The 24,664-nt window shown below is 39.1% G+C and overlaps 2 protein-coding genes across 4 annotated transcripts; one reads left to right on the top strand and one right to left on the bottom strand.

Moving 5' to 3' along the window:
• Window positions 1-1,064: 1,064 nt before the first annotated feature.
• rchy1 (ring finger and CHY zinc finger domain containing 1) lies at window positions 1,065-5,736 on the bottom strand. The gene is made up of 9 exons (XM_058071656.1): window positions 5,304-5,736; window positions 4,834-4,953; window positions 4,611-4,726; window positions 3,369-3,447; window positions 3,234-3,278; window positions 3,107-3,165; window positions 2,948-2,977; window positions 2,727-2,847; window positions 1,065-1,614 (listed from the first exon to the last, which is right to left on the bottom strand). Exons 1-9 carry the CDS (start codon window positions 5,418-5,420, stop codon window positions 1,417-1,419), a joined length of 885 nt encoding a protein of 294 aa, XP_057927639.1. The 5' UTR covers window positions 5,421-5,736; the 3' UTR covers window positions 1,065-1,416.
• Window positions 5,693-23,652, top strand: LOC131128623 (cytotoxic granule associated RNA binding protein TIA1-like). Of its 3 annotated transcripts, XR_009129676.1 has the most exons (13): window positions 5,697-5,932; window positions 6,599-6,695; window positions 7,696-7,794; window positions 8,329-8,383; window positions 8,971-9,058; window positions 9,803-9,878; window positions 10,183-10,291; window positions 10,386-10,481; window positions 12,312-12,396; window positions 12,640-12,778; window positions 14,336-14,487; window positions 14,646-15,801; window positions 23,530-23,652. XR_009129676.1 is itself a non-coding variant. In XM_058071647.1 (12 exons), exons 1-12 carry the CDS (start codon window positions 5,898-5,900, stop codon window positions 17,655-17,657), a joined length of 1,170 nt encoding a protein of 389 aa, XP_057927630.1. In that variant the 5' UTR covers window positions 5,693-5,897; the 3' UTR covers window positions 17,658-18,648. The 3 variants fall into 3 exon arrangements, 2 of the variants coding, with proteins under 2 accessions (XP_057927630.1, XP_057927631.1); XM_058071647.1 differs by lacking the exons at window positions 14,646-15,801; window positions 23,530-23,652 and adding an exon at window positions 17,519-18,648 and having other exon boundaries at window positions 5,693-5,932; XM_058071648.1 differs by lacking the exon at window positions 23,530-23,652 and having other exon boundaries at window positions 14,646-16,778.
• The last annotated feature ends 1,012 nt before the right edge of the window (window positions 23,653-24,664 follow it).

The raw sequence follows: 24,664 nt of genomic DNA on the forward strand, positions 1-24,664 counted from the left end.
ATTCATATTACCCATTATAGTTGACTCTGTTGCTGTTGATGTTTTGCCAGGTCTCACAGCTTGGAGACACGTGTTCGATTCCCCGCTCGGGCATATCTGTGTGGAGTTTGCATGTTCTCCTTGTGCATGCATGGGTTTTCTCCGGGTACTCCGGTTTCCTCCCACATTCCAAAAACATGCTAGGTTAATTAGCGACTCCAAATTGTCCATAGGTATGAATGTGAGTGTGAATGGTTGTTTGTCTAAATGTGCCCTGTGATTGGCTGGCCACCAGTCCAGGTTCTACCCCACCTCGAAGACAGCTGGGATAGGCTCCAGCACCCCCGCGACCCTCGTGAGGAAAAGCGGTAGAAAATGAATATTTATAGAGCCCTCCAGACATGAAATAACCCCTCGGGCATCTCTGTGTGGAGTTTGCATGTTCTCCCCGTGCATGCGTGGGTTTTCTCCGGGTACTCCGGTTTCCTCCCACATTCCAAAAACATGCTAGGTTAATTGGCGACTCCAAATTGTCCATAGGTATGAATGTGAGTGTGAATGGTTGTTTGTCTAAATGTGCCCTGTGATTGGCTGGCCACCAGTCCAGGGTGTAAACCGCCTCTCGCACGAATGACAGCTGGGATAGGCTCCAGCACCCCCATGAGGAAAAGCGGTAGAAAATGAATATAGAGCCCTCTATACATGAAATAGCTGGGATAGGCTCCAGCACCCTCCGCAACCCTCGTGAGGATAAGCAGTAGAAAATGAATGAATACACTTTTAATATTAGAGCCCTCTACACTTGAAATAACACCCCTATAGTTACGTTTACGCTAATATTACCCAATATAGTGCACATAATAAGAAAAAATAAGACATAAATAAGGGGGCGGCCACCAGTCCAGGGTGTACTCCGCCTCTGGGAGACAGCTGGGATAGGCTCCCAGCTGTGTTCAGCTTGTGTTCAGCTCACGCAACGAAAAATATGAATTTGAAAAAAAATACCATGTGACCAGTGCAACATAGCAAAATTTAATTCATATATTCTATATTTTAGAACAAGTTACTTTTCTTGCACATTCTTGAAATTGAACAGTATGTGCTGTAATTTAGATTGTAACAAAATCACAACATTCCAGTATATTTATACATGCACATTTGTCACTTATTGAATCAATTTGTTCAAAACAACCCATTTTTTTTTTTTTTTTGTCTTTTTTTACGGACCAAATTTAACAACAAAGGGAAGACATGAAATAGTCAGATATGCTAAGCACAATGGGGTTTGGCTGCATAGGAAATATATTATCAATGTAATGCTTATATATATATCCAGGCACAAATAATAATAATAAAGAACTATACACTATTTGTAATTACTTACACTTATACACTCATGTGACTACATGTACAAGTCAAATAATAATGGGGCATCGTTTACTCTGGTTCATCTTGCTGCTCTGGCTCTTCGTTTGTCTCGAGCTCATTAGCATCCAGCTCTGGATCCGGCGGCTGTTGGGGCAGCTGGATGAGACCTCCGTCCTGTGCGGTGTTATACGAGCCACAGCTGCTGCACTTCATCCCCAACACGTGGAAAAGTACCGTGCAGTGAGCTTGACAGTCGTTGCACATAATCTGGAGCAAATAAACACCAAAAAGTCATGAAGTGAGTGAGTGTGAATGGTTGTTTGTCTATATGTGCCCTGTGATTGGCTGGCGACCAGTCGGGGGTGTACCCCGCCTCTCGCCCGAGGACAGCTGGGATAGGCTCCAGCACCCCACGCGACCCTCGTGAGGAAAAAGCGGTAGAAAATGAATGAATGTTTTGTAAATTCAATGAAATACAGCTGGAATAGGTGCAGATTCTGGAAGAGCTAGAAAAATTTCAGTGCTGGTTATTGCATGTAGCTGCTCTATGAGTCCACAACTCAATACAAAGGGACGTAAATTAACATAATAGGTCCCCTTTAGGCTGCACGGCGGGCGGACGAGTGGTTAGCGCACAGCTAGGAGACCGGGGTTCAATTCCACCCTCTGCTATCTCTGTGTGGAGTTTGCATGTTCTCCCCGTGCATGCGTGGGTTTTCTCCGGGTACTCCGGTTTCCTCCCACATTCCAAAAAACATGCTAGGTTAATTAGCGACTCCAAATTGTCCATAGGTATGAATGTGAGTGTGAATGGTTGTTTGTCTATATGTGCCCTGTGATTGGCTGGCCACCAGTCCTTCAGTTCATTCATTCATTTTCTACCGCTTATCCTCATGAGGGTCGCAGGTGTGCTGGAGCCTATCCCAGCAGTCTTGGGGCGGAGGCAGGGTACAACCCTGGACTGGAGTGGACCAATCACAGGGCGGATTTAAGAAATTTTAGGTGATTTGTAGAGAATTTTAATGCCCCAAATTCAAATGATTGAATTTTAGACTTATTAAATACCGTCTAGCTACGATGTATGTACCTTGTTGTTACAACTCTGTACAGTAGATGGCATTGTAACTCTGCTTTTTAACACACCTCATACAAACATACCCCAGCTGACTTGGTCATGCATTGTAACGTATCTGTTCATAAGTAAAGTGAGATATTAAATTTACAATAAGGTGGACATTATCTTTAAAAAAAAAGTGCACGCTTACACACCTGTAAGTCAATAACTTCATGCTCTGTTGTTAAATAATGTTTAAAAACATGAGATAAAATTGAAGTCCTATGGGGAACACTGGGATTCCTCTGTACTTATGAAATCGTACCTTGACTGTGGTATCCCGGTATTCGGTGGGCATCGGTGATTGGGCGATCTCTTTGTCTATCTGATCCCAGTGGTCCTCCATGTTCCAGGCAGAGTGCATACAAAGAGGGCAGCGATATGCACTACGACAAAGTAGAAAGTGGCATATACTCATTAAAAACATCATCTGAATACCCCACTGATTGTTATTATAACCATAACAACACACAAAAAAAAAAATACCTAGTCCTGACCATGTCATCAAAACAGGTCCTGCAAGAAAATGAGAACAAATCCTACTTTGAATCTTTAAGTCATCTATACTTAACATATAATGATAATAATATGCAATGAGCTAACCCAAACAGAACAGTTTGTACGACAAAAAGCACAAATTTATACTTATGGAGAAGATGACCGCATGGAAGAACGTGTGCTCCAATTCGAGACGTGTGGATATCCTGTGTAAACGACATATAGCACTCAGCACTCCTCTCCATACTATAACCATTTTAATATCTTTCATTACCTCCATGCACACTGGGCAGTTCTGCCTGGAAACATTCTCCACACACTGTAACAGAAAGCAATGAAGTTCCTCATTGACAAAAGTAAACATCTGATTTGAAAGGTTTAAAAGGAGATATAGACGACATAGAATCACCTTGTGGTTTCCTTGAAGGTCCTGCGCTAAACATAAATTGCACTTGCTACAGTGGAAATACCTCTCTCTTGGTCCGATCCTGCATGGATGAAAACAACTTCATTAATATAATCAACAAGTCAAATATGCATTATAGTTCATGTTGCATATGCAGGGCTCTATATTAAAAACAAAAATTACTTCCCCATGGGGAATCCTTAAGGTGAGAACTACTTGCCCCATGTAAAATGAAAAGACTGCCGTAATGATATCATCTCATTTTCGTGGCATCACATGAAAATCTCAAATAAAATTGAAATGATTATCATTTATTGTGGTTGTTTTCCTACATAGATCATAACGTTGAATGGAAATCCGGATTGTCAAGAGCAGGGGTCTTAAACTCAATTTACTTGACACTGGAGCTCGGGTCTGGGTGAGACTGGGCCTCATCAGGTTTTCCAAAAAAAAACAAAAAAACGCATTTATTAAAAAAATCTTTGCTTTGGTTCCAATTTTCTGATAAAGCTCTGATAAAACATTCCACTGTTCTCAAATATCTTACTTTTTATTTTTCTACACAAAATAAGATGAAAAATAAATAAACAAATCAAGAATAAAGAAAATCAATCAGTCAGTAATAAATATAATAATAATAATAATAAAACGGTAAATAATAAAAACTTAAGAAACCACATATAGTTGGTGGGTAGACAAATTATTTTTTTTTCAGATTAAAATGAACAAAGCATTATTAGAGCCCTGTAGACATGACAAAACACGACTATAGTCACATTTATACTTTTTTTTATTCACAACATATTGCGCAACTGCAGGGTCTTGAGACACATGCTAACTCGCAAACTAGAGAGCTAGCGACCTCAACGGTAGCCTTCAAGTTATTTCCTTTCAACTTAAATAGCCAAAAACTTACCACTTCCACACGGATAGGGAGGATAACTATTAACAGTTATTTAACCTTTAACATGAACATTAATCAAACGTAATAATTTTTTCTGGGTACATGATACCATACAGCATCCATATCAAACATGCGCGGGGCGCACTAACGTTAAACTAGTGTCCTGCGGGCCACATTTTTTGTCTCACTCTAATTTCTTCTTTTTGCATTTTGAAGCTTTACGTAGACCCTCCTTAGGATGCAACAGTGCATGAAAAATGTAAGTTCCGGCAATTTTTCAGCGGTTCTTGATCAAATCAGGAGCGTCGAAGTTAAATGAAATATATTCTGTAAGTGCTCACCTACATATCCCACAGGGATGGCAGTGGTACTGCTTCCTATCCTTGTCAAACAAGTGGCAAATGTCACAGTAATACTCCCCAAACTGGACATGACACTGTCGGCAAGCCTGTTGTGCCTGGATGGGTGGCAGATAATATACAGTTGCAGATGCTAATAACTGTACTGTGTTTTTTTTTTTTTTTTTTTTTTTACCAAGGTGGTGAAAGGTGTATTAATTAATACCTGTTGTAATGTTTGACACTCCGAACACTGCACCTCTTCCACTTTAAACCGATCCATCTGATGACTCTCCTCTGCATCATGGCACAGCCGACACACATACAGTTTACCACAGCAAGGTGCCTAAACACAACACAACACACAACCATTTTAAGTAGATTCGTAATAAAACTTTTATCACTGTGTTCTGTTAATAACTATTGACCAGGAAAACCTCACTATGTATTTTTTTTAATGTTTGACTGAAACGTGATTTAAATTATGTTACAGAAATGCAGTTAAATCGGTAGAAAGCACTTTATATTTCCCTTACGTTAGAAGCTATGCCATTTTTACATGTAGCTGAACCTAGGGGAACAAAATACGCTCAATCGAGAAGAGATAACTGTAGCAAATGGCGTGCATTCGCGTATGTTTATTTAATGTATGCAGACATAGAAATATATCGGAAAACTTGAAAAAGTGACACTTACTTTGAGTAAACAGTTTCGTGTGTAATGCTCACAACCTACACGTGCCGCCATGTTTTCCCACACATAAACACTATGTCTTCTTCTTCTTCGTTGGTTTAAATGCTGAGTTGCAACCATCACTTCAAAGACGCACACTGCCACCTACTGTATCGGATCTAGTAACGTGGACGACGGTGTCAGACATAATCAGCATAATTTTGATACCTTTTACTATTTCGTCTAAAGTGTTTTAGATTTATTGGAACTGTTTAAAAACGTGATGATAGTAAAGAAACCAAGCAAAATTTGATGAAAAATGCGAAAGCGTAAAGTGCGTGGGAGCGCTCGATTTGGTATCGTTTCATGTGAAATGATTGGAAGCGCTTGGTTTTAATTTCATTTCAGCGCGTAGGGCTGACACCGCCTTTCCGCCATCTTCAACTTCCTATTGTTTGCATCAGACTGGAGCTGTCCGTGTTGTGTACGCGACACACAAACATTTTTTAGTACGCATTTGTAGCCCTGGTCTTCCTGTTTCGGTCGCTTAAAGTTCAGCACAAGGCATTTGTATGTCATTAATTTAAAGGGCTCTCCGGACGCGACCACTAAACCTTGATGATGATGATGGAGGACGAACAACCCAGAACCTTGTGAGTACAATGGCCCCGTCTATGTACTGGAATGGAACGGCGCGTCCGAAATGTCTCCACGTGTATTTTAAAACCAATAATTGTCCTTAAATTATAATTCCACGACGTTGACGTAGAAAACATCCCGTATACAATCCAATGGGTGACGAAAAAGTTTGCTTCTTAAACCATATAAAGGACTTGAATCAGGGGTTTAAACATGGGATAGCTAACATATGCTAGCTGCAATTAGCTGACGTGGTTAACGTTTTATTTTGGACAGCAGTTGCCACATATTCACACAAAGTGACTATATATTTTTTAGATAATTAATTTTAGTAAATAATTGACTTTAAAAACAATACATGTTTATGACAAGTATTGTTTTAGTTTTAATTGCCGCTGCCAACTGTCTTAGCATGAGGCCCATTGACTCCGGCGAGTTAGCTCCAAGACAAGCCACGTCAACGCTCGTAGAGGCACCACAGAGCAACTCAAGTCAAAAGACAACCTCCTCCGTTATGGGGAGTCTTAAAACTATCCACCATGTCCTTAGGAGAAACTATTAATGTGGTTTCCATCACCTCGGCACGCATTTGTTATTGACTTGGCTTCCTCGTCTTTGTTTGCATGCTACAGTACTTCCTGTTTGACAAAGACTTCTCAATGTTTCACTTTTGCTTGCAGGTATGTGGGAAATCTGTCCAGAGATGTTACCGAGCCCCTCATTCTGCAGGTCTTCACACAGATAGGACCCTGCAAAAGCTGTAAAATGATTGTTGACGTGAGTGACAAATACTTTGTGTTTATTTAGTGGTATCGTGCAGTTTAAGAATGTTTAAGCTAGTGGTTCTCAGCTGGTTTGGCTGCGGGACTTGCCATCACCCCATAATGACAAGGGGGACCCATATTGCAGACATTTTTCAACTCAAATTCTTCATATTCTTTCATGAAAAGCCAGTGCACTTAGAAAGTTTGTAATATTTTGCTCCTGCTAACGTTGGGCATATTCAGAATTTTAAGGTTAAATATTATGAATTGAATATTTTTGTAGTCAAAGCATAGAAAACCTGTTTATCACACAATTTTTACCACTATTAGAGCCCTGTAGACATGAAATAACACCCCTATAAGTCACCTTTACGCTCCTACGTAAAGAAACTTGTGACTCTCCTCATATAATTTCATCAGAAAAGGTTTGTTTCTAGCCTTTTTGGATAGAACATTCAACGAATGTCAGCGAAAACACTTGGTTTTGACCAGAAACTAAAGAAAATTAGCTTTTTTCTGCAGAGAAGCAAATCCAAGCAGAACGGTGACTGACATCCATATTTTTTGTTTTAGTGACACCTCCAACATCTGAACTGTTGTTTACGTCTATGAAACAAAAAAAAGATTTTGATTTCAAAATAATTACATTTATTCACAGTTTTAGAACACAACACAAAATAATGTTTTTGCAGATGTTTGTATGTGTTTGAACTATTTAAAGATGTCTGCATGTGTGTGTACGTCATTACCTATATCAGAAAAAAGCCACCCTGTCGGTACTAACGTCTGTTTTATTGTGGACAGTCTATACCCCACATGCATAAACAACTAAATTAGTCTGTTTTTCTCATACCCATTGTTGCTGACTTGTTCTCGGTTGAGTAATATCAATTTGAGCAAAAAATTTCCAACATTCCCCATTTCAAAATGGCAAAAATGACAGTAGATTACTAACAAATGTCGTCGCCACCATGGTTGTGTGCTTAATATCTGTCTTGTTTTCCGATTGACAGACGGCTGGAAACGATCCATACTGTTTTGTGGAGTTCTATGACCACAGGCATGCTGCCGCCTCACTGGCAGCGATGAATGGAAGGAAAATAATGGGTAAGGTAAGCTATCGTAACTACAGGGTGAGTGGGAATGGGTGAGCTTCGTGCTTGGGGGATTGACTGTTTTCAATCGTGGGCCCAAACACACACACACACACACACACACGCACATACAAAAACCCAATAGACTCATGGTATTGGATTTATAGTTACATACAGTTGAAGTCAGTGCTTCTCAATTAATTTCTGCCATGCCACGCCACCCCCCGAAAGGGACAGAAATACTTTGCGCACCCCTCGATTTTGAAATACAAGAGAAACTGATATTTATTCATTTATCTGTACTCTACAGACTGAAACTGAAACCATAACATGCAAACTTAGCATGCAGTGAAAATACTCCGGTAAAATGTCCTTGTAGGAGATAACCACAGGATTGTTGTTAGTCAACATTCAGTCGTCCACACCTTTCCTGTTAATTTAAAGTAGAATTCACAATAATGGTGCGGATCCACCATGTCTGCTCACTGGATAACTCTTGTTGTAAATGGTGTAAACGTACCCCACCTGGCCTTTGTCTGTCCCTCTCTGCAGGAAGTCAAAGTCAACTGGGCCACGACGCCGACAAGCCAGAAAAAAGACACGAGTAGTAAGTACAACAGTTGGGGGATAGCGGGTACATATTATGGTGTACCGCCACCTATACACCAGTTCCCTCTCGGGATTTTTCAAGGCACACAGAATATTGACATATTATAGACATGGTATATACCAAAATAAAGATTTCACTCCCATATTTAATCAGTAAAAAAAATGTATACCGTTCTCCATTCTTAGTAATCAGCAGTAGTTAAGTTTCAGCAGAATGTCAGTTCTCAACAAAAAGCCCGGAAAAAAGGTTTTTGTGTACTATTTTTTACAATTTTCACACTTGCAACCGAACTGTGCTTGTGCACTCGTATGCATGCGTTTCAATGCTAACCTCCTCTTGCAGCTAGTGCTTTTATAAAATACACTTCTGCCACCTTGTAGCCATTTGTTTGGCTTAACAAGGCACCAAACATGCTCTCTCCTATAGTAGAGTTTCATCATCACCTCTGTACCTCTCACGCAAAAAAAAAAGATAAATACGTCTTTGGGAGTGAGCAGTCAGGTTAAAAAACAAAAAAATGTCGGTTTTTATCTCCTGTTTTTTGCAAGAATATGTATAATTGGCCTTTTTCCTCACCCTTAAAGATCACTTTCATGTCTTCGTTGGAGACCTCAGCCCAGAAATAACTACAGAAGATGTCAAAGCTGCCTTTGGGCCTTTTGGCAGGATATCGTGAGTAATATTTATTAAGATTAATAATACAGTAAACCTCGGATATATCTGATTCAATTGTTCCCACTGGTTTTGTCCGATATAAGCGAAATCTGTTATATGCGTATACCGGAAAATGTCCGTTTTACGCATATATCGGATTTATATCCGGTATATGCGTAAATCGGATTTTATCCGTTATAAAAAGGCACTTCCTTGACTATGTTTCCAATGTACCTGGACTGGGCAATGAAAAGAGAAGGTAATGAGAATTTAACTTTATTGGACTCTGAGCATAACAAATTGTTAATTAAGCTAGGCCCTGTTACGCCCGTCAGGCCTACGTTATTTCCAATAGTGAGGTTAAGATCTCATTCACTGCTGTGCTAGTATTATTGACGTCACTCACTTTTATATTTGTCCTAAATCTGGAGCCAGGAGAAAGACAATAGCCAGTGACATCAACAAGATTAGCATAACGATGCGGCCATCCGATATATGCGAGGGAAATTTAATGGAAATGCATTGGAACGGGACTGGAGATTTTGTCCGAAATAGGCGAAATCTGTAATAAAAAATCCGATATATGCAATGAATTTTTATTGGAAATGCATTACAGAAAAATCGGTTCTTTTTTATCTGTCCGTTGTGAGCGAATTTCCGATATAGCCGAGGTTTACTGTACATTAAATAGCTGAACATGGATGAAAATAGTAGGTAACTGCTGTCATTATTTATGTTTGAGCATTCATGTTTTGTCCACAGGGATGCACGTGTGGTTAAAGATATGGCTACAGGGAAATCAAAAGGCTACGGCTTTGTGTCTTTTTTCAACAAATGGGTGAGTAATGATTTCGGATGACTTTCCAAGTTGTTGCCCGTGCCGCTTGATACTAATACTATTTGACAAGACAATAATACTACTTAAACTACTTACTTTAAATTGCTACATTTTGGGACGGCACAGACTTCTGTCATTTGGGGTTAAATCTGTTTTGAATCATGTAAAATGTTTCCATAAATCTTGTGCCAAAGTACATTTTGAAGTTGTCAACCTCCCACATTAACATAATTTGTGTTTAGCACTTCAGGTATTAAGAGACACTAGCAAGTTTTAATTTTTTTACCGTTTTTTTTTATTCCAGGAAGCGGAGAACGCCATTCAGCAGATGGGTGGCCAGTGGCTAGGAGGGAGACAGATCCGAACTAACTGGGCCACGAGAAAGCCCCCTGCGCCAAAAACCACTTATGAAAGTGTGTGGTCATAAATGATGCGGGATTTACTTGCTCACGTTGTAATATGATATATTTAAAATCTAACAAGTATTATCTGTTCTCCCCCTGGTAGGTAACTCCAAGCATCTGTCTTTTGATGAAGTAGTCAACCAGTCCAGCCCCAGTAATTGCACCGTGTACTGTGGCGGTGTAAGCACAGGACTGACGGGTGAGAATGCATTCAGCAATATTCATGAAATAACAGTACAGTGACTGTACGTGGTATAACAACGCAAGATTTGTATGTGGACATGTTAAATTAAGCCTTTTGGTTTGCGTCATAGGAAATGTGCAACCTTAGTTTATGTTTTGAAAATGTATAAGTTTCAGACATGTGGGTGTTAGTTTTGTTTCTTGCAGCAGTAGATCCTCATGCGTATGCTTTATAACATGCATGGGTTATTTAAGCAAGACAAAACATCTATGGTGTGTTGTGGGCTCCATATAAAGCCACCTTGACACTTGCACAACGTTGTCCCCGCAGCAGTATGCAGTTTTACGTAAATTAGTCAGTAACAGCGATATATCGTGGTTCGATTAACGACTCTAACACAAAACATTGAGCCATTACCTTACATAGCATCACTTTAACACTGCACAAAGTAAGCAGCGGCATGTCTGAGATGATTGAGTGGAAAAAGTTCTCCTCAGTTTTCATGTGGAAGTGGTTAGTTTTTGGCTCAAGCAGAGTAGAAACTGTACATTCCATTTTTTAAATACTGTTTCAACTTGTACAATTTTGTCCTCATAGCAGTAAAGCTTTAGTGTCATAATATTATGACATATATGTAGTTAAAATTACACATTTAGCTTTCCATTAATATTTCAACTTTATGCTATTTTTCTCAATATTTTGTCTTTATTTTTGTACAATTCCCCCCCCCCCCCCCACCCATTTTCCAGTATTTCTTATTTTATTGTTCAAATTAATTTTTTTTAATGTGGTGAGGGCGAGTTAAACCAAAAAGGACAGGGGGGATTGTTCGGTGTTTCAAATGATTTTGTACCACAATTGAGCGGTCTGCCGAGTAAGTACTTCCACACACGAATGTCATCAACTCGGCTTGTTCATGTTTATCATTTATACCGGTACAAGTCATTTTCTTATTGTTACAATAATCTATACTGGTATATGAAAAATACCGCCCAACCCAAAGTATCAAAGCATGTCTCATTCTCATTAATGGGTTAACTTTTCCACAACCTCTTGGAACAAAGCGGGGAATTCTCAATTAATTTTCCTTAGCCTCTTGGATCTTCCTTGTGAAGTTCTGTGAATAACTGATCATAATGCCCAAAGTGATGTCCTCAAGTCAGCCAATCCCCTCAGCCACACTGTCCATGCTTTTCTTTTTGTAGTATGTTTATGTATTTATCTATTAACTGGTAGTAGTACTGCAGCTATTAGGTAATATACACACATTTTTTTTCCTGCCATAAGGACTTCTTGAACTCTCTGGAGTCCAACGTCTTCTAGGTCCCTTACAAATAGAGGAATTAATGACGCTAGGAGTGATGCCTACTATAGCGTGGCGCCATGCGGGATCAAATAATACCACAAATACTTCACGAATCTGGTACGTGGAGGAGACATCTAAAAGATTGCCACTGCCAATTGCCAAATAATGTAGAACCAAAAGTCGTACCAGTGTCAAGGTGTCATTAGTCCATCCATTTTCCTCCGCTTATCCGGGTCGCGGGGGCAGCAGTCTTAGTAGGGAAGCCCCGACTTCCCGGTCCCCGGCCACCTCCTCCAGCTCCACCGGGAGGACACCAAGGCGTTCCCAGGCCAGCTGTGAGACATAATCCCTCCAGCGTGTCCTAGGTCTGCCCCGGGGCCTTTTCCCGGCTGGGGGAGGCGTCCGGGGTGTCATTAGTCTTGCATGACTATTGTATGTACTGTATTTTACTTTTGGGGGGGGTATACGGTCATGTTTGTTACAATAATTAGATCTTTTTAGATAATCACATCCTTTTTTCCCCCTTCTTTCTTCTCCAGAACAACTAATGAGACAGACCTTCTCTCCTTTCGGGCAAATTTTGGAAGTCAGAGTTTTCCCCGATAAAGGTTATTCGTTTGTAAGGTAAATAGAGATTGCTGAATGCATGTATTTTATAAGTCACATTCCTAATATTTCCTCTACTTGTGAGATAAACCAAAAAAAAAAAAATCTCTTAAGTCCAGTTGAATGTTGAAACACCAAAATGACAGCACATCACTTCCACACAAAGATTCAGTAAAACTCTGCTATCTATATTTAAGTTAGATTGGTGGCAGAGCTTTTTACATTATACTTTATTATATGTATTTTTCTTGTCTCGTCTAGGTTTAGCTCTCATGAGTCAGCAGCCCATGCCATTGTGTCTGTGAATGGAACCGCATTAGAGGGCAACATGGTCAAGTGCTATTGGGGTAAAGAGAACCCAGACATGATGAATCCAGTGCAGCAGATGCCGGTGCCTCAGGTAAATACCTTTTTTTTTTTTTTTCATAAAAATATGCGGTTTTAAAAATAATACCCTGCTACATGTGGAGAAGGACAAAGACGGTGAGATGGTATTTTTGAACTTCAAGCTGGAACTCTTAATGCTGCGGCACTTGGGCCAATAAGGAACTTATTGGAGACACTCTCATCTCGTTTCATATTATCTACATACTGTATTGTATATAACTATGGGGAAAAACTGTTGATTTTGTTAATACTTATATTGTTTATTTTTCTATATTGTGTATTTTGTACTGCTTAACTGACTCTGTACTCTTCCTGCTGTGCAATACAAATTTCCCCACTGAGGGACGAATAAAGGCATATCTTAATCTTAGGAGAATGTAAGAGGGGACTTTAACTCGGGGCGGCCCGTGAGTCAAAAAGTTTGCCCACCCCTGCTATATCTATAATAATAATAATACAGTAAACCTCGGATATATCGGATTCAATTGTTCCCACTGGTTTTGTCCGATATAAGCGAAATCCGTTATATGCGTATACCGGAAAATGTCCGTTTTACGCATATATCGGATTTATATCCGGTATATGCGTAAATCAGATTTTATCCGTTATAAAAAGGCACTTCCTTGACTATGTTTCCAATGTACCTGGACTGGGCAATGAAAAGAGACGTAAGGTAATGAGAATTTAACTTTATTGGACTCTGAGCATAACAAATTGTTAATTAAGCTAGGCCCTGTTACGCCCGTCAGGCCTACGTTATTTCCAATAGTGAGGTTAAGATCTCATTCACTGCTGTGCTAGTATTATTGACGTCACTCACTTTTATATTTGTCCTAAATCTGGAGCCAGGAGAAAGACAATAGCCAGTGACATCAACAAGATTAGCATAACGATGCGGCCATCCGATATATGCCAGGGAAATTTAATGGAAATGCATTGGAACGGGACTGGAGATTTTGTCCGAAATAGGCGAAATCCGATATATGCAATGAATTTTTATTGGAAATGCATTACAGAAAAATTGGTTCTTTTTTATCTGTCCGTTGTGAGCGAATTTCCGATATATCCTAGTCCGATATAGCCGAGGTTTACTGTAATACATTTTATTTGTATAGCGCTTTTCAAAATACTCAAAGACACTTTACAGAAGAGTGAAGTTGAATAAAGCAAGTAAACAGAATAGAAGACACACCAAAATACAACATTCATTGGTTAATACACAGTTAAAACACGAGTAAAAACGGGGCGGGGCAGAAGGTTCCATAAACATGGAGAACCTGTCGGTTGCTTAGTTTTCATGCTTCATTTATCAGGATTGTCATGTTCTTGTTTCCTGAAGTAGTTAGGAAATGAAACCAATCAAGAAAAAATAGAGTACTCATTTAATATTCTCCTTGTGGGTGGAAATGCCTTGGGGCTACCTAAACCTGACAGTTTTTTTTTTTTTTTTAAACACGTACTATCTTGGTTTGAATAATGACTGCTCTTGCTTTTCTCAATTAGCTAAGCTATCACTGCACAATGTGCTGCCTCCGGCCATGCTAATACGACATCCCTGTTTGCCCTACAGCAGAACAAGATGAGCTTCCCTGCAGCCCAGCCCTACAACCAGTGGGGTCAGTGGTACAGTAATGGGCCTCAGATCAGCCAGTATGTCCCAAACGGGTGGCAGGTTCCCACCTATGGTGTCTATGGTCAGGCCTGGAACCAGCAGGGCTTCAAGTAAGTAGTACGCCATTCAAAAGGCCTTCACCTCCTACTTCTACTCCAGTACCACCGAGATTGAGGCTTCACAAGTCAATTCTGGCCACAGGAAGCGAGCCGTGACACATTTTCTTTCTTTTTCTCTCAACTCCACATCCACCCACTTTTCCAATCAGCTCCTCACCTTCATCTTGACAGGGTGGAGGAACTTTGATTTCTTTTTTTTTTTTTGTTTGAGCCCATTTCTGTCATCCCCGAGCATTTCACCTCTGGATCAGGTGTTTGTTCCAGCATTGCGATTCTGTTTGTCTCATTTGAGTTGTAAGTTCAGTTTTTAAAACATTTTGACTTGTTTAAAATTGGGTTTCATTCACTGTCCACCGCCCCCCCCAAGGCTGGTTAACAACTGCAATGAAGGTTTATGGTCTTTAAGAAGTTAAGTTTATTTACAATGGTCAGTGTCACGGGAACACTTCATCACACATACCAACCTATTGAACGAAATATTCAGGTTTATACTCTAGCTGTCCACAGATACTATATGAAGCATAATCAAGATAATCCAATTGACACCGAAAACAATAACCATGTGACAATACCAGTCCGATCCCGAAAGCTGATTTTGCATATCTGCCGATAACATTACAAGTTTGATACCAGAGCTACATTACAGCAAACGTCGCTAGAAGAATAGCATCGAACGTAGCTGTCTCCACATGTGCAGTACCACATGTTTTCTCCGGGTACTCCGGTTTCCTCCCACATTCCAAAAACATGCTAGGTTAATTGGCGACTCCAAATTGTCCATAGGTATGAATGTGAGTGTGAATGGTTGTTTGCATATATGTGCCCTGTGATTGGCTGGCCACAAGTCCAGAGTGTACCCCACCTCGAAGACAGCTGGGATAGGCTCCAGCACCCCCCGTGACCCTCGTGGGGAAAAGCGGTAGAAAATGAATATTTATAGAGCCCTCTAGACATGAAATAACACCCCTATAGTCATCTTTCCATTCATATTACCCATTATAGTTGACTCTGTTGCTGTTGCTGTTTTGGCAATTCTCACAGCTCGGAGTGTGATTGGCTGGCCACCAGTCCAGGTAAAAACATGCTAGGTTAATTAGTGACTCCAAATTGTCCATAGGTATGAATGAGAGTGTGAATGGTTGTTTAGATACATGTGCCCTGTGATTGGCTCACCACCAGTCCAGGTAAAAACATGCTAGGTTAATTAGCGACTCCAAATTGTCCATAGGTGTGAGTGTGAATGGTTGTTTGTTCTATATGTGCCCTGTGATTGGCTGGCCACCAGTCTAGGTAAAAACATGCTAGGTTAATTAGCGACTCCAAATTGTCCATAGGTATGAATGTGAGTGTGAATGGTTGTTTGTTCTATATGTGCCCTGTGATTGGCTGGCCACCAGTCCAGGGTGTACCCCACCTCTCGCCCTGAAGACAGCTGGGATAGGCTCCAGCATACCCACGACTTTTGTGATTCTAAGTGGTAGAAAATGAATGAATTAATATATATACTGAAAAATAGTTAAATTTTGTACCTACTGCTATCCAGTGGAAAAAAATATGAACAAAAGATACATGAAATTAAAGTAATCCTAATTTTCAAACCAATGCAATGATATTGGGTAATATCCCATGGTACTCCTGAAGATCTGGCTGTGTCAAGTATCAGGCAAAGCACCTTTTTTGTATGCGTGTGTAGCAAAGCGAGTACGTGTGGAGATGGCTACGTTTGCTGATACTCTTTTTTATTTTTTTTTATTTTTTTTATTTTTTTTTTGGCTGCACCGATATTCTTGTCGCCATGTTTTGCTGACAACATGAAAGCACCTAACAATTGATCAACAGTGCCTTGCTATTGCTTAGCTTCAAACAAGGACGTTCTCATAGGTAAGTGTATCATCAGCAGATTGCAGCTTGGGTATTCAGAGTCTGGCCTTCCTGTCACATGATACATTTCGGTCTTGTGACTCGTCCCGTTTGTGCAGCGCACAATTTATTTTCAGTTGTAACAAAATTAGAGAAAAATTTTTTTGGATTTTGGTGCCACAACACATGAATATCCTTAGCGTCCCATTGTGATGATTAAGTGTTCCCTTTTTTTTTAATTTAAAATTTGAGATGTGCTTTTATGTCCCTCATGTCATTGATACACTACGTGGAAATGTTTAATTTGTACATGAATGTCAAAGATGTTTTTTTTTTTTTAATAATTCTATTCAGATTACAGCCAATGTACATTGACATTTTGTGCAGCCCCTTTAAATAAACCAAGCGTTTGTTGTACACAGTCTTAAGTTGTTGGTGAGCATCCGTACAACTGTGATATCCCCTAACCTTTGGGACGGGTAGTACACACAAATATACTATTTCCTTGTTGCGCTTACCCTTGTCTGATCCATGTCTGCTATTCCGCCATGTTTTTAACCTACATCACAATTTATTTTACCTTTTTTATTCTCTTTGCTATATTTTCTTCCTTCCATACGCTAATACCCGTTTTTGTCCTCTTTTAAGATTCTAGTAGCGCTAAAGCAGGTTCCAAAATATTCCAAAAATAATGCACAAAAAAATATGTACTGTAATGTTGCTAGGAGTGCTTTTTGGACCCAGCATGCTTTGCGGCACTTAACTAAAATAGGCTAAAGTTACATTTTTAGATTTAATATAGTTGTTTATTATCCTCCATAATAATAGTAGTAGTAGTAAGTAACTGTGTGTGAGTTTACTTACATGTTTTATGTGTTGTGTGTCATTTTTGTGTTTACATAAAATTGTGTAAGATTGTATTTGTTCTATCTAGTGACCCCACCCCATTTCATTTCATTGTGTGACAATCTCCCTGCATATTCAGTGATAGCTCACGTTTCCCCCAACCACCCTTGTGGGACACTAAACGTTCATGTTTGCCCCCCCCCCTCCCGCTCTAAAGTGTATTCTCCCCCTTACTGCCCCTTTTCTCCTCACCTCTTCTAACCTGCTGGCATTTTTGTCTCTTGTCTTTGTCTCTCTTTTACCCTTCTTTTCACAGTCAGTTACCGGCCAATGCTGGGTGGACTGGCATGAACGCCATCAGTAACGGTGGGGTTATGGAGCCCACACAGGGATTGAATGGGAGTATGTTGGCCAACCAGCCTGGTATGGGAGCGGCAGGATACCCCACACACTGATAAATGGGAAGGAGATTTTTTTTATCAACCATCAGCCTTTTTGGGGGGGCTTTAAGATGCTCTTCAGGGCTGTGTAAAAACCATATCCCCTTTTTGGCAGGACTAAGACTATAACTGGGGAGTGGATCTGAATGAGAAGGTTGCTTCGGAGATGTAAATGGGATTTAATTTGGGGGGGGGGGGGTGATGCAAGACTGGGAGGATTTTAACCCATGCAGGGATTTCTACCCTCTGTGGTAGCCAAGACTGACTGATCCAGGGCTTGTACTGTTTTTAAGTTAAAACTAAATCGCAATAGAGACTCCGCCCTCGGTGTATGGAGGTGTTTTTTTTTTTTTCCCCCCACACATGAGTTCTTTAAGGAATGGACATCAGGTTCATTTATAAAAAAATAAAATAAAATAAATAAAAATGAAACCTATTGCAGGGATTGTTGCCATTTCCACTTCTCTGTACAGGCAGAAAAATATTGCACAGTTTATCCCTGTTCCGTTTTTTTTTTTTTTTTTTGGACAGCCTCAAAACTTTTAGCCACATGTAAATAAATAAGTCTTGTAAGGTTAAAAATGCTACTATTCATTTTGCTTTGAATTCCCCATAACGTGGTAGCAGAGAAGTGGCACTGCCAAATGTCACACATGATTCTTCCATTGCAGGGACAACGTTAGCATTGCCATGCAGTGCATACTTAAAATGTTTAACACAATCTTGATGTAAAGAAACACATTTGACACTTATTTTTTTTATATGTATGAAAATGCCAGTATTTTATATCAGAAGCGGATCAGTCAACCTTTACACCTTCTCTGTTTGCTATCGAGACAGGAGGCCTACATTGCTGTTGCCTTATAGAGCCAGTTTCTTTTACCTGATGATAATATACTTTTTTTTTTAAATTAGGCAGTGCCTACAGTTGTTTTTGAACCCTTTTTTTTTTTTAGAAAGTTAGCCCAGAGAACTGATGACTGTGCTACTGTATTGTGTTTTCTTGCTTTTGTCCTATTAAAATGCTAATGCACACAAATTACAAGTGTTTTTATTTAGTCTCTAAATAATAAATGATTTATTTATTATATCTAAATTTTATAATTTGTCGGGTGCATGAAAACAATATTTCTCTGTATAATTTGTCAATTAATCACTATAGTAATCCCTCATTTATCATGGTTAATTGGTACCACACCCAACCGTGATCAGTGAATTCCGCAAAGTATAATTCCTTATTTATAAAGGCATTATTTTTTGTAGCGTATAGAAAACCAGTTTGACCATCTAGACATCCAAAACATAGATCTCACTAAATTTGGGTTCAAGTCAAAAAAATAAAAATAACTATAAATAACTTTACTATATCAAAAATACTGTATATACTTTTTATGTAATAATTCATTCATTTTCTACCGCTTGTCCTCACAAGGGTAGGTGCTGGAGCCTATCCCAGCTGTCTTCGGGCGAGAGGCGGGGTACACCTGGTCTCCAGCACAATCACAGGGCACATATAGACAAACAACCATTCACACTCACATTCATACCTATGGACAATTTGCAGTCGCCAATTAACCTAGCATGTTTTTGGAATGTGGGAGGAAACCCACGCACACACAGGGAAAACTTGCAAACTCCACACAAAGATCGCCGAGGGTGGAATTGAACTTGGGTCTCCTCGCTGTGTGGCCTACGTGCTAACCACTCACCCACCTTGCAGCTCTTATTTAATAATATAATATAAAATAAAAAATAGCAAGAATTAAATACAAACCTGATCAACAGTAAAATACGGTGGTGGTAGTGCGATGGTCTGGGGCTGTTTTGGTGCTTTAAGACCTGGAAGACTTGCTGTGACTGTACAGTATAAATAACACCTTAATTTTTCCAGTTATTTATTACAAATCAAGTCATTTAAGTTGAAATAGTACAAAGGTGGCGGCACGGCGGACTAGTGGTTAGCGCGCAGACCTCACAGCTAGGAGACCGGGGTTCAATTCCACCCTCGGCCATCTCTGTGTGGAGTTTGCATGTTCTCCCCGTGCATGCGTGTTTTTTCTCCGGGTACTCCGGTTTCCTCCCACATTCCAAAAACATGCTAGGTCAATTGGCGACTCCAAATTGTCCATAGGTATGAATGTGAGTGTGAATGGTTGTTTGTCTATATGTGCCCTGTGATTGGCTGGCCGCCAGTCCAGGGTGTACCCCGCCTCTCGCCCAAAGACAGCTGGGATAGGCACCCCCGCAAGAAAACAGATGGACTGTGAGGGAGCTGCCAATCATCCCTCACTGATCAGGTGTATGCCCCACCTACACACTGTCAGGTTTCTATTTGTGTATATAGTTGGCTTTTGTTATTTACATATATTCTGGTTAGTACTTTGATTATATTTGGTTGCCATTTAAGTTATTTAATTGCCACTTTAGTTAGTTAGTTTTTCATTTACAAGTAATTGGTTTTGTTCCTAATTTCTCATCAGTTTCTCCTTGTTTTTTTGAGGTGATTGGTCATTGTGAGTGCAGGCCAGAGGCTCATCGCCTTGATTGGACTCTCCCAAGTGTCACCTGGAGGAGGGGGGGTATTAACTGGTTGGTAGTTCGGTAATCTAAGTTGTTATGTTTAATCGAGTGCTTAAATGTATACAGGAAGCGAAACTTCAGTGTAGGACTCTTGAAAGACTATTGTAATATAAATGAAGGGTGTTATAAATGTAAATAGGGTACCTTTTAGACGTATTGTCTCACCCTCTCATTGGGAACTATGGTTGGCCCTTCACGGATAAAAGGGGCTGTATGGCTATCCCGGGCTAGCAAGAGGCCATTTTTTCTAACCTAAAACCTTACATGGACCAAAACTATTATCCTAGCTAAACACTTGACACCCTGAACAACAAAAACTGTCTTATTTACGTCTTAAATTGCTTATTTTGTCTTATGTCTGCTATATGTTAGCTGGCAAACCAGCAGCTAATCACAAAATTAAACCGTAGTTAATAAATGTAATGATGTAATGTCAATAACCATTTCAATGTAATGACGCTCTTTGGGCAGCAGATGGCGCCATTAGTCTATGTTTGCCACATGAAGTGGTTTAGTGAGTCTGTACAAGTCAATGGTTGCATTATTATAACCATTATAACATCATGGAGCTTGTCATCTGCATCTGTTTTTTTTCATGTGGCAAATAATTGTTGAACTATTTAAATCAATCTGTGGTGCAAAAATGGCCGAAAAAGGTCTGACAGACTGATAAATGGTTTGTCTGCTGTAGTTTCTTAGCCAGAACTGGATCGGCCCAGGCTTCACTGCGTCTGCCATAGTATGAGCGATGAGCAGATTATACCTGAAATCACTTCAAGGGTTTGGGCTCCTTCTTTGTCTGTCTACATTCATTTCTTATATCTGTTTTTTTTTTACCATAAATAAATACTACTAACACTACAGCACCTATTTGAAGTCAAGAGCCCATAAATATACTGCAGTCAAAATGTAAATAGTATTAATAATCATTTATTGTATTGTATTTACTTTCATTCAAATCCTTTAAAAAAAACAAATATATAAAACTAAATATAAAACAAAAACACAGATGAAAAATATCAACCTCATTATGCGACAATGAATCCTATTTACCAGTACAGTAATCCCTCGTTTATCACAGTTGATTGATTCCAGACCTGATTGTGATAAATGAATTTCCACAAAGTACGATTCAATATTAATAAATTGGGTATTTTCATAGTTAAAGCATGGAAACCCTTTTTATAACGTTCTAAATATGATTTTTTTAACATTATTAGAGCCCTCCTGACAAGGAAATGACGTCAAGTCAAGTCAAGTCAAGTCAAGTCAAGTCAATGCATGTCATGTCATGTCAAGTCAATGCCAATGCAAGTCATGTCATGTCATGTCAATGCAAGTCAAGTCAGGTCAAGTCAAGTCAAGTCAATGCAAGTCATGTCATGCGAAGTCAAGTCAAGTCAATGCAAGTCATGTCATGTCATGTCAATCAATGCCAATGCAAGTCATGTCATGTCATGTCAAATCATGTCATGTCAAGTCAAGTCAAGCCAAGTCAATGCAAGTCATGTCAAGTCAAGCCAAGTCAATGCAAGTCAAATCAATGCAAGTCATGTCATGTCATGTCAAGTCAAGTCAATGCAAGTCATGTCATGTCATGTCATGTCAAGTCAATGCCAATGCATGTCATGTCATGTCAAGTCAAATCATGTCATGTCATGTCATGTCATGTCATGTCATGTCATGTCATGTCAAGTCAATGCAAGTCAAGTCAAGTCAAGTCAAGTCAAGTCAAGTCAAGTCAAGTCAAGTCAAGTCATGTCATGTCATGTCATGTCATGTCATGTCATGTCATGTCATGTCATGTCATGTCATGTCATGTCATGTCATGTCATGTCATGTCATGTCATGTCATGTCATGTCATGTCATGTCAATGCCAATGCAAGTCAATGCCAATGCAAGTCATGTCATGTCATGTCAAGTCAAGTCAAATCAATGCAAGTCAAATCAATGCATGTCATGTCATGTCATGTCAAGTCAAGTCTTGCCAGTCACACCAAGTTGCCAGCGTAGATTACAGTTCATCAACGTTCATGTGCATTGTATTTTATTTCATTACAAACATTTTTATGGTGCCCGAGCGGTTAGCATGCAGGCCACACAGCTAAGAGCCCCGGGTTCGAGTCACCCTCTGTGTGGAATTTACATTTTCTCCCTGCGCGTGCGTGGGTTTTCTGGGTTTCCTCCCACATTCCAAAAACATGCTAGGTTAATTGACAACACCAAATTGTCCATAGGTATGAATGTGAGTGTGAATGGTTGTTTGTCTATATGTGCCCTGTGATTGGCTGGCCACCAGTCCAGGGTGTACCCCGCCTCTCGCTCGAAGACAGCTGGGATAGGCTCCAGCATATCATTTCTTTCCACCTTCTATAATCCATAAGTCGCCTCAGTGTCTTCCCAAAACATGACAGTAAATCTGCGTTCTTCTCCTCTTGGCCAAAATGCTGAATTGAGCAGCTTCCTCCCTTGACCACGCCTACTCTGTTCCAACTGGTCGGGCTCGGCTCCTGATGTCATTGGTTGTAATGGACAATGTTAAAATAGCTCGTTTGTATTTGGTGTGCACTGCTGCAGAAATAATGGAAAGCCGTGTGTGTGTTTTTCTGTGTTTCCACGCCAAGTGACAGCTTGCAGCAGTGGCTGACAGCAAATAAACATGTTCCAGTAATTAACCTCGACAGGCCCTACGTGGTGCCAACCACAGAGACCTGCTAATGACACAATTAATCCTCAATTAAGGCATTCTGTCACACCAAAGTCACACAGTCACTGAAGGGGTGCGTCTACAGTGGCCAAAATTGGTGGAAGCAAAATGTTAGCATGTGACCTCACCGATGTTCTTCTGGATGATTGGGCAAAAATTCCCACAATCTACAACACCTAGTCCAGGGGTCTCCAAAGTGAGGCCTGGGGGCCATTTGCATCCTTTTTTTGGTATGTGCCATGTTGTAAAAATATGAAAAAATAACAGTAATTTTCCAAGAATAAAGTCAAAAATATACATCAAAAAATTGTAATCTAATGAGATTTCTTTGGAATTTTATGAGAATAATGTCATATTGCTATTAGGAAAAAATTAGGAAAAAAATAATGTAAATTTGTGGAAATTTTGTAATAACAAAAAATAAAGTTTGTTTTTTGGGAGAAAAATTAGGTTGGACAAAAAGTTATACTATTATGAAAAAAATGAAGAAAATTAGGAAGACAATTTACAATAAGGATGAAAAAAGGATATTATACAAGAATAAAGGCAAAAATATTAAGTGAAAATTTCACGAGAATACACTTGTAAAAACATGCTAGGTTAATTAGCGACTCCAAATTGTCCATAGGTATGAATGTGAGTGTGAATGGTTGTTTGTCTATATGTGCCCTGTGATTGGCTGGCCACCAGTCCAGGGTGTACCCCGCCTCTCGCCCAGAAGACAGCTGGGATAGGCTCCAGCAGTGTAGAAAATGGATGGATGGACTTGTAATATTATGAGAAAAAATAATGCAATTTTATTAGCACAGCATTGAAATATTATTTTGTTAAAGTCATACATTTCGTGAGAAACAAACAAAATGAAATATGAAGTTTTTTTTGTTTTTTTTAAGTTTGGGGAAAAAGTTGCAACAACACAAGATTATTTAAGAAAGCATTCTTGTCTGGGCATGCCTCGTCCTTTCCAGGATAGATACAGTACATTGGATCTTGTCTTAAAAATGTAATGGTAATGGTTTTATTTCATTTGAACATGCATCAGATTACAATTGAATGCATCACATAATCAGTTCACAGTTCCACATGTCCAAAAGGAGTAGGAAGAAGCAAAGCTTATTAAATCCTACCCCTCCATCTGGTACTTTTACAATCAGTAACCGTTACATTTGTTCACTTCCTGCTTTCCTAATATAGTTTAATTTTTTTTAAATAAAATAAAATAAAATAAAATAAAATAAAATAAAATGAAATGAAATGAAATGAAATGAAATGAAATGAAATGAAATGAAATGAAATGAAATAAAATGAAATAAAATTAAATTAAATTAAATTAAATAAAATAAAATAAAATAAAATAAAATAAAATAAAATAAAATAAAATAAAATTAAATAAAATTAAATAAAATAAAATAAAATAAAATTAAATTAAATTTAAAAAAAAATAAAACAAAATAAAATAAAATAAAATTTGTCTTAAAAATGTAATGGTAATGGCTTTATTTCATTTGAACATGCATCAGATTACAATTGAGTGCATCCCATAATCAGTTCCCAGTTCCACTTTTTTTATTTTATTTTATTTTATTATTTTTTATTTTTGTCACATACCGAAGTAGGAGGTGATATGAGCATCCAATGCCATAATGTGTACCATAGTAAGTGTCAATATAGTGATATATATAGCACATCATGACTGGTTCAAGACTCTTCATCCTTGTATTTAGCAAACATCAA

Source organism: Doryrhamphus excisus, chromosome 4 (genome assembly GCF_030265055.1).
Source record: "Doryrhamphus excisus isolate RoL2022-K1 chromosome 4, RoL_Dexc_1.0, whole genome shotgun sequence".
In the NCBI taxonomy this organism is placed as follows: Eukaryota; Metazoa; Chordata; class Actinopteri; order Syngnathiformes; family Syngnathidae; genus Doryrhamphus; species Doryrhamphus excisus.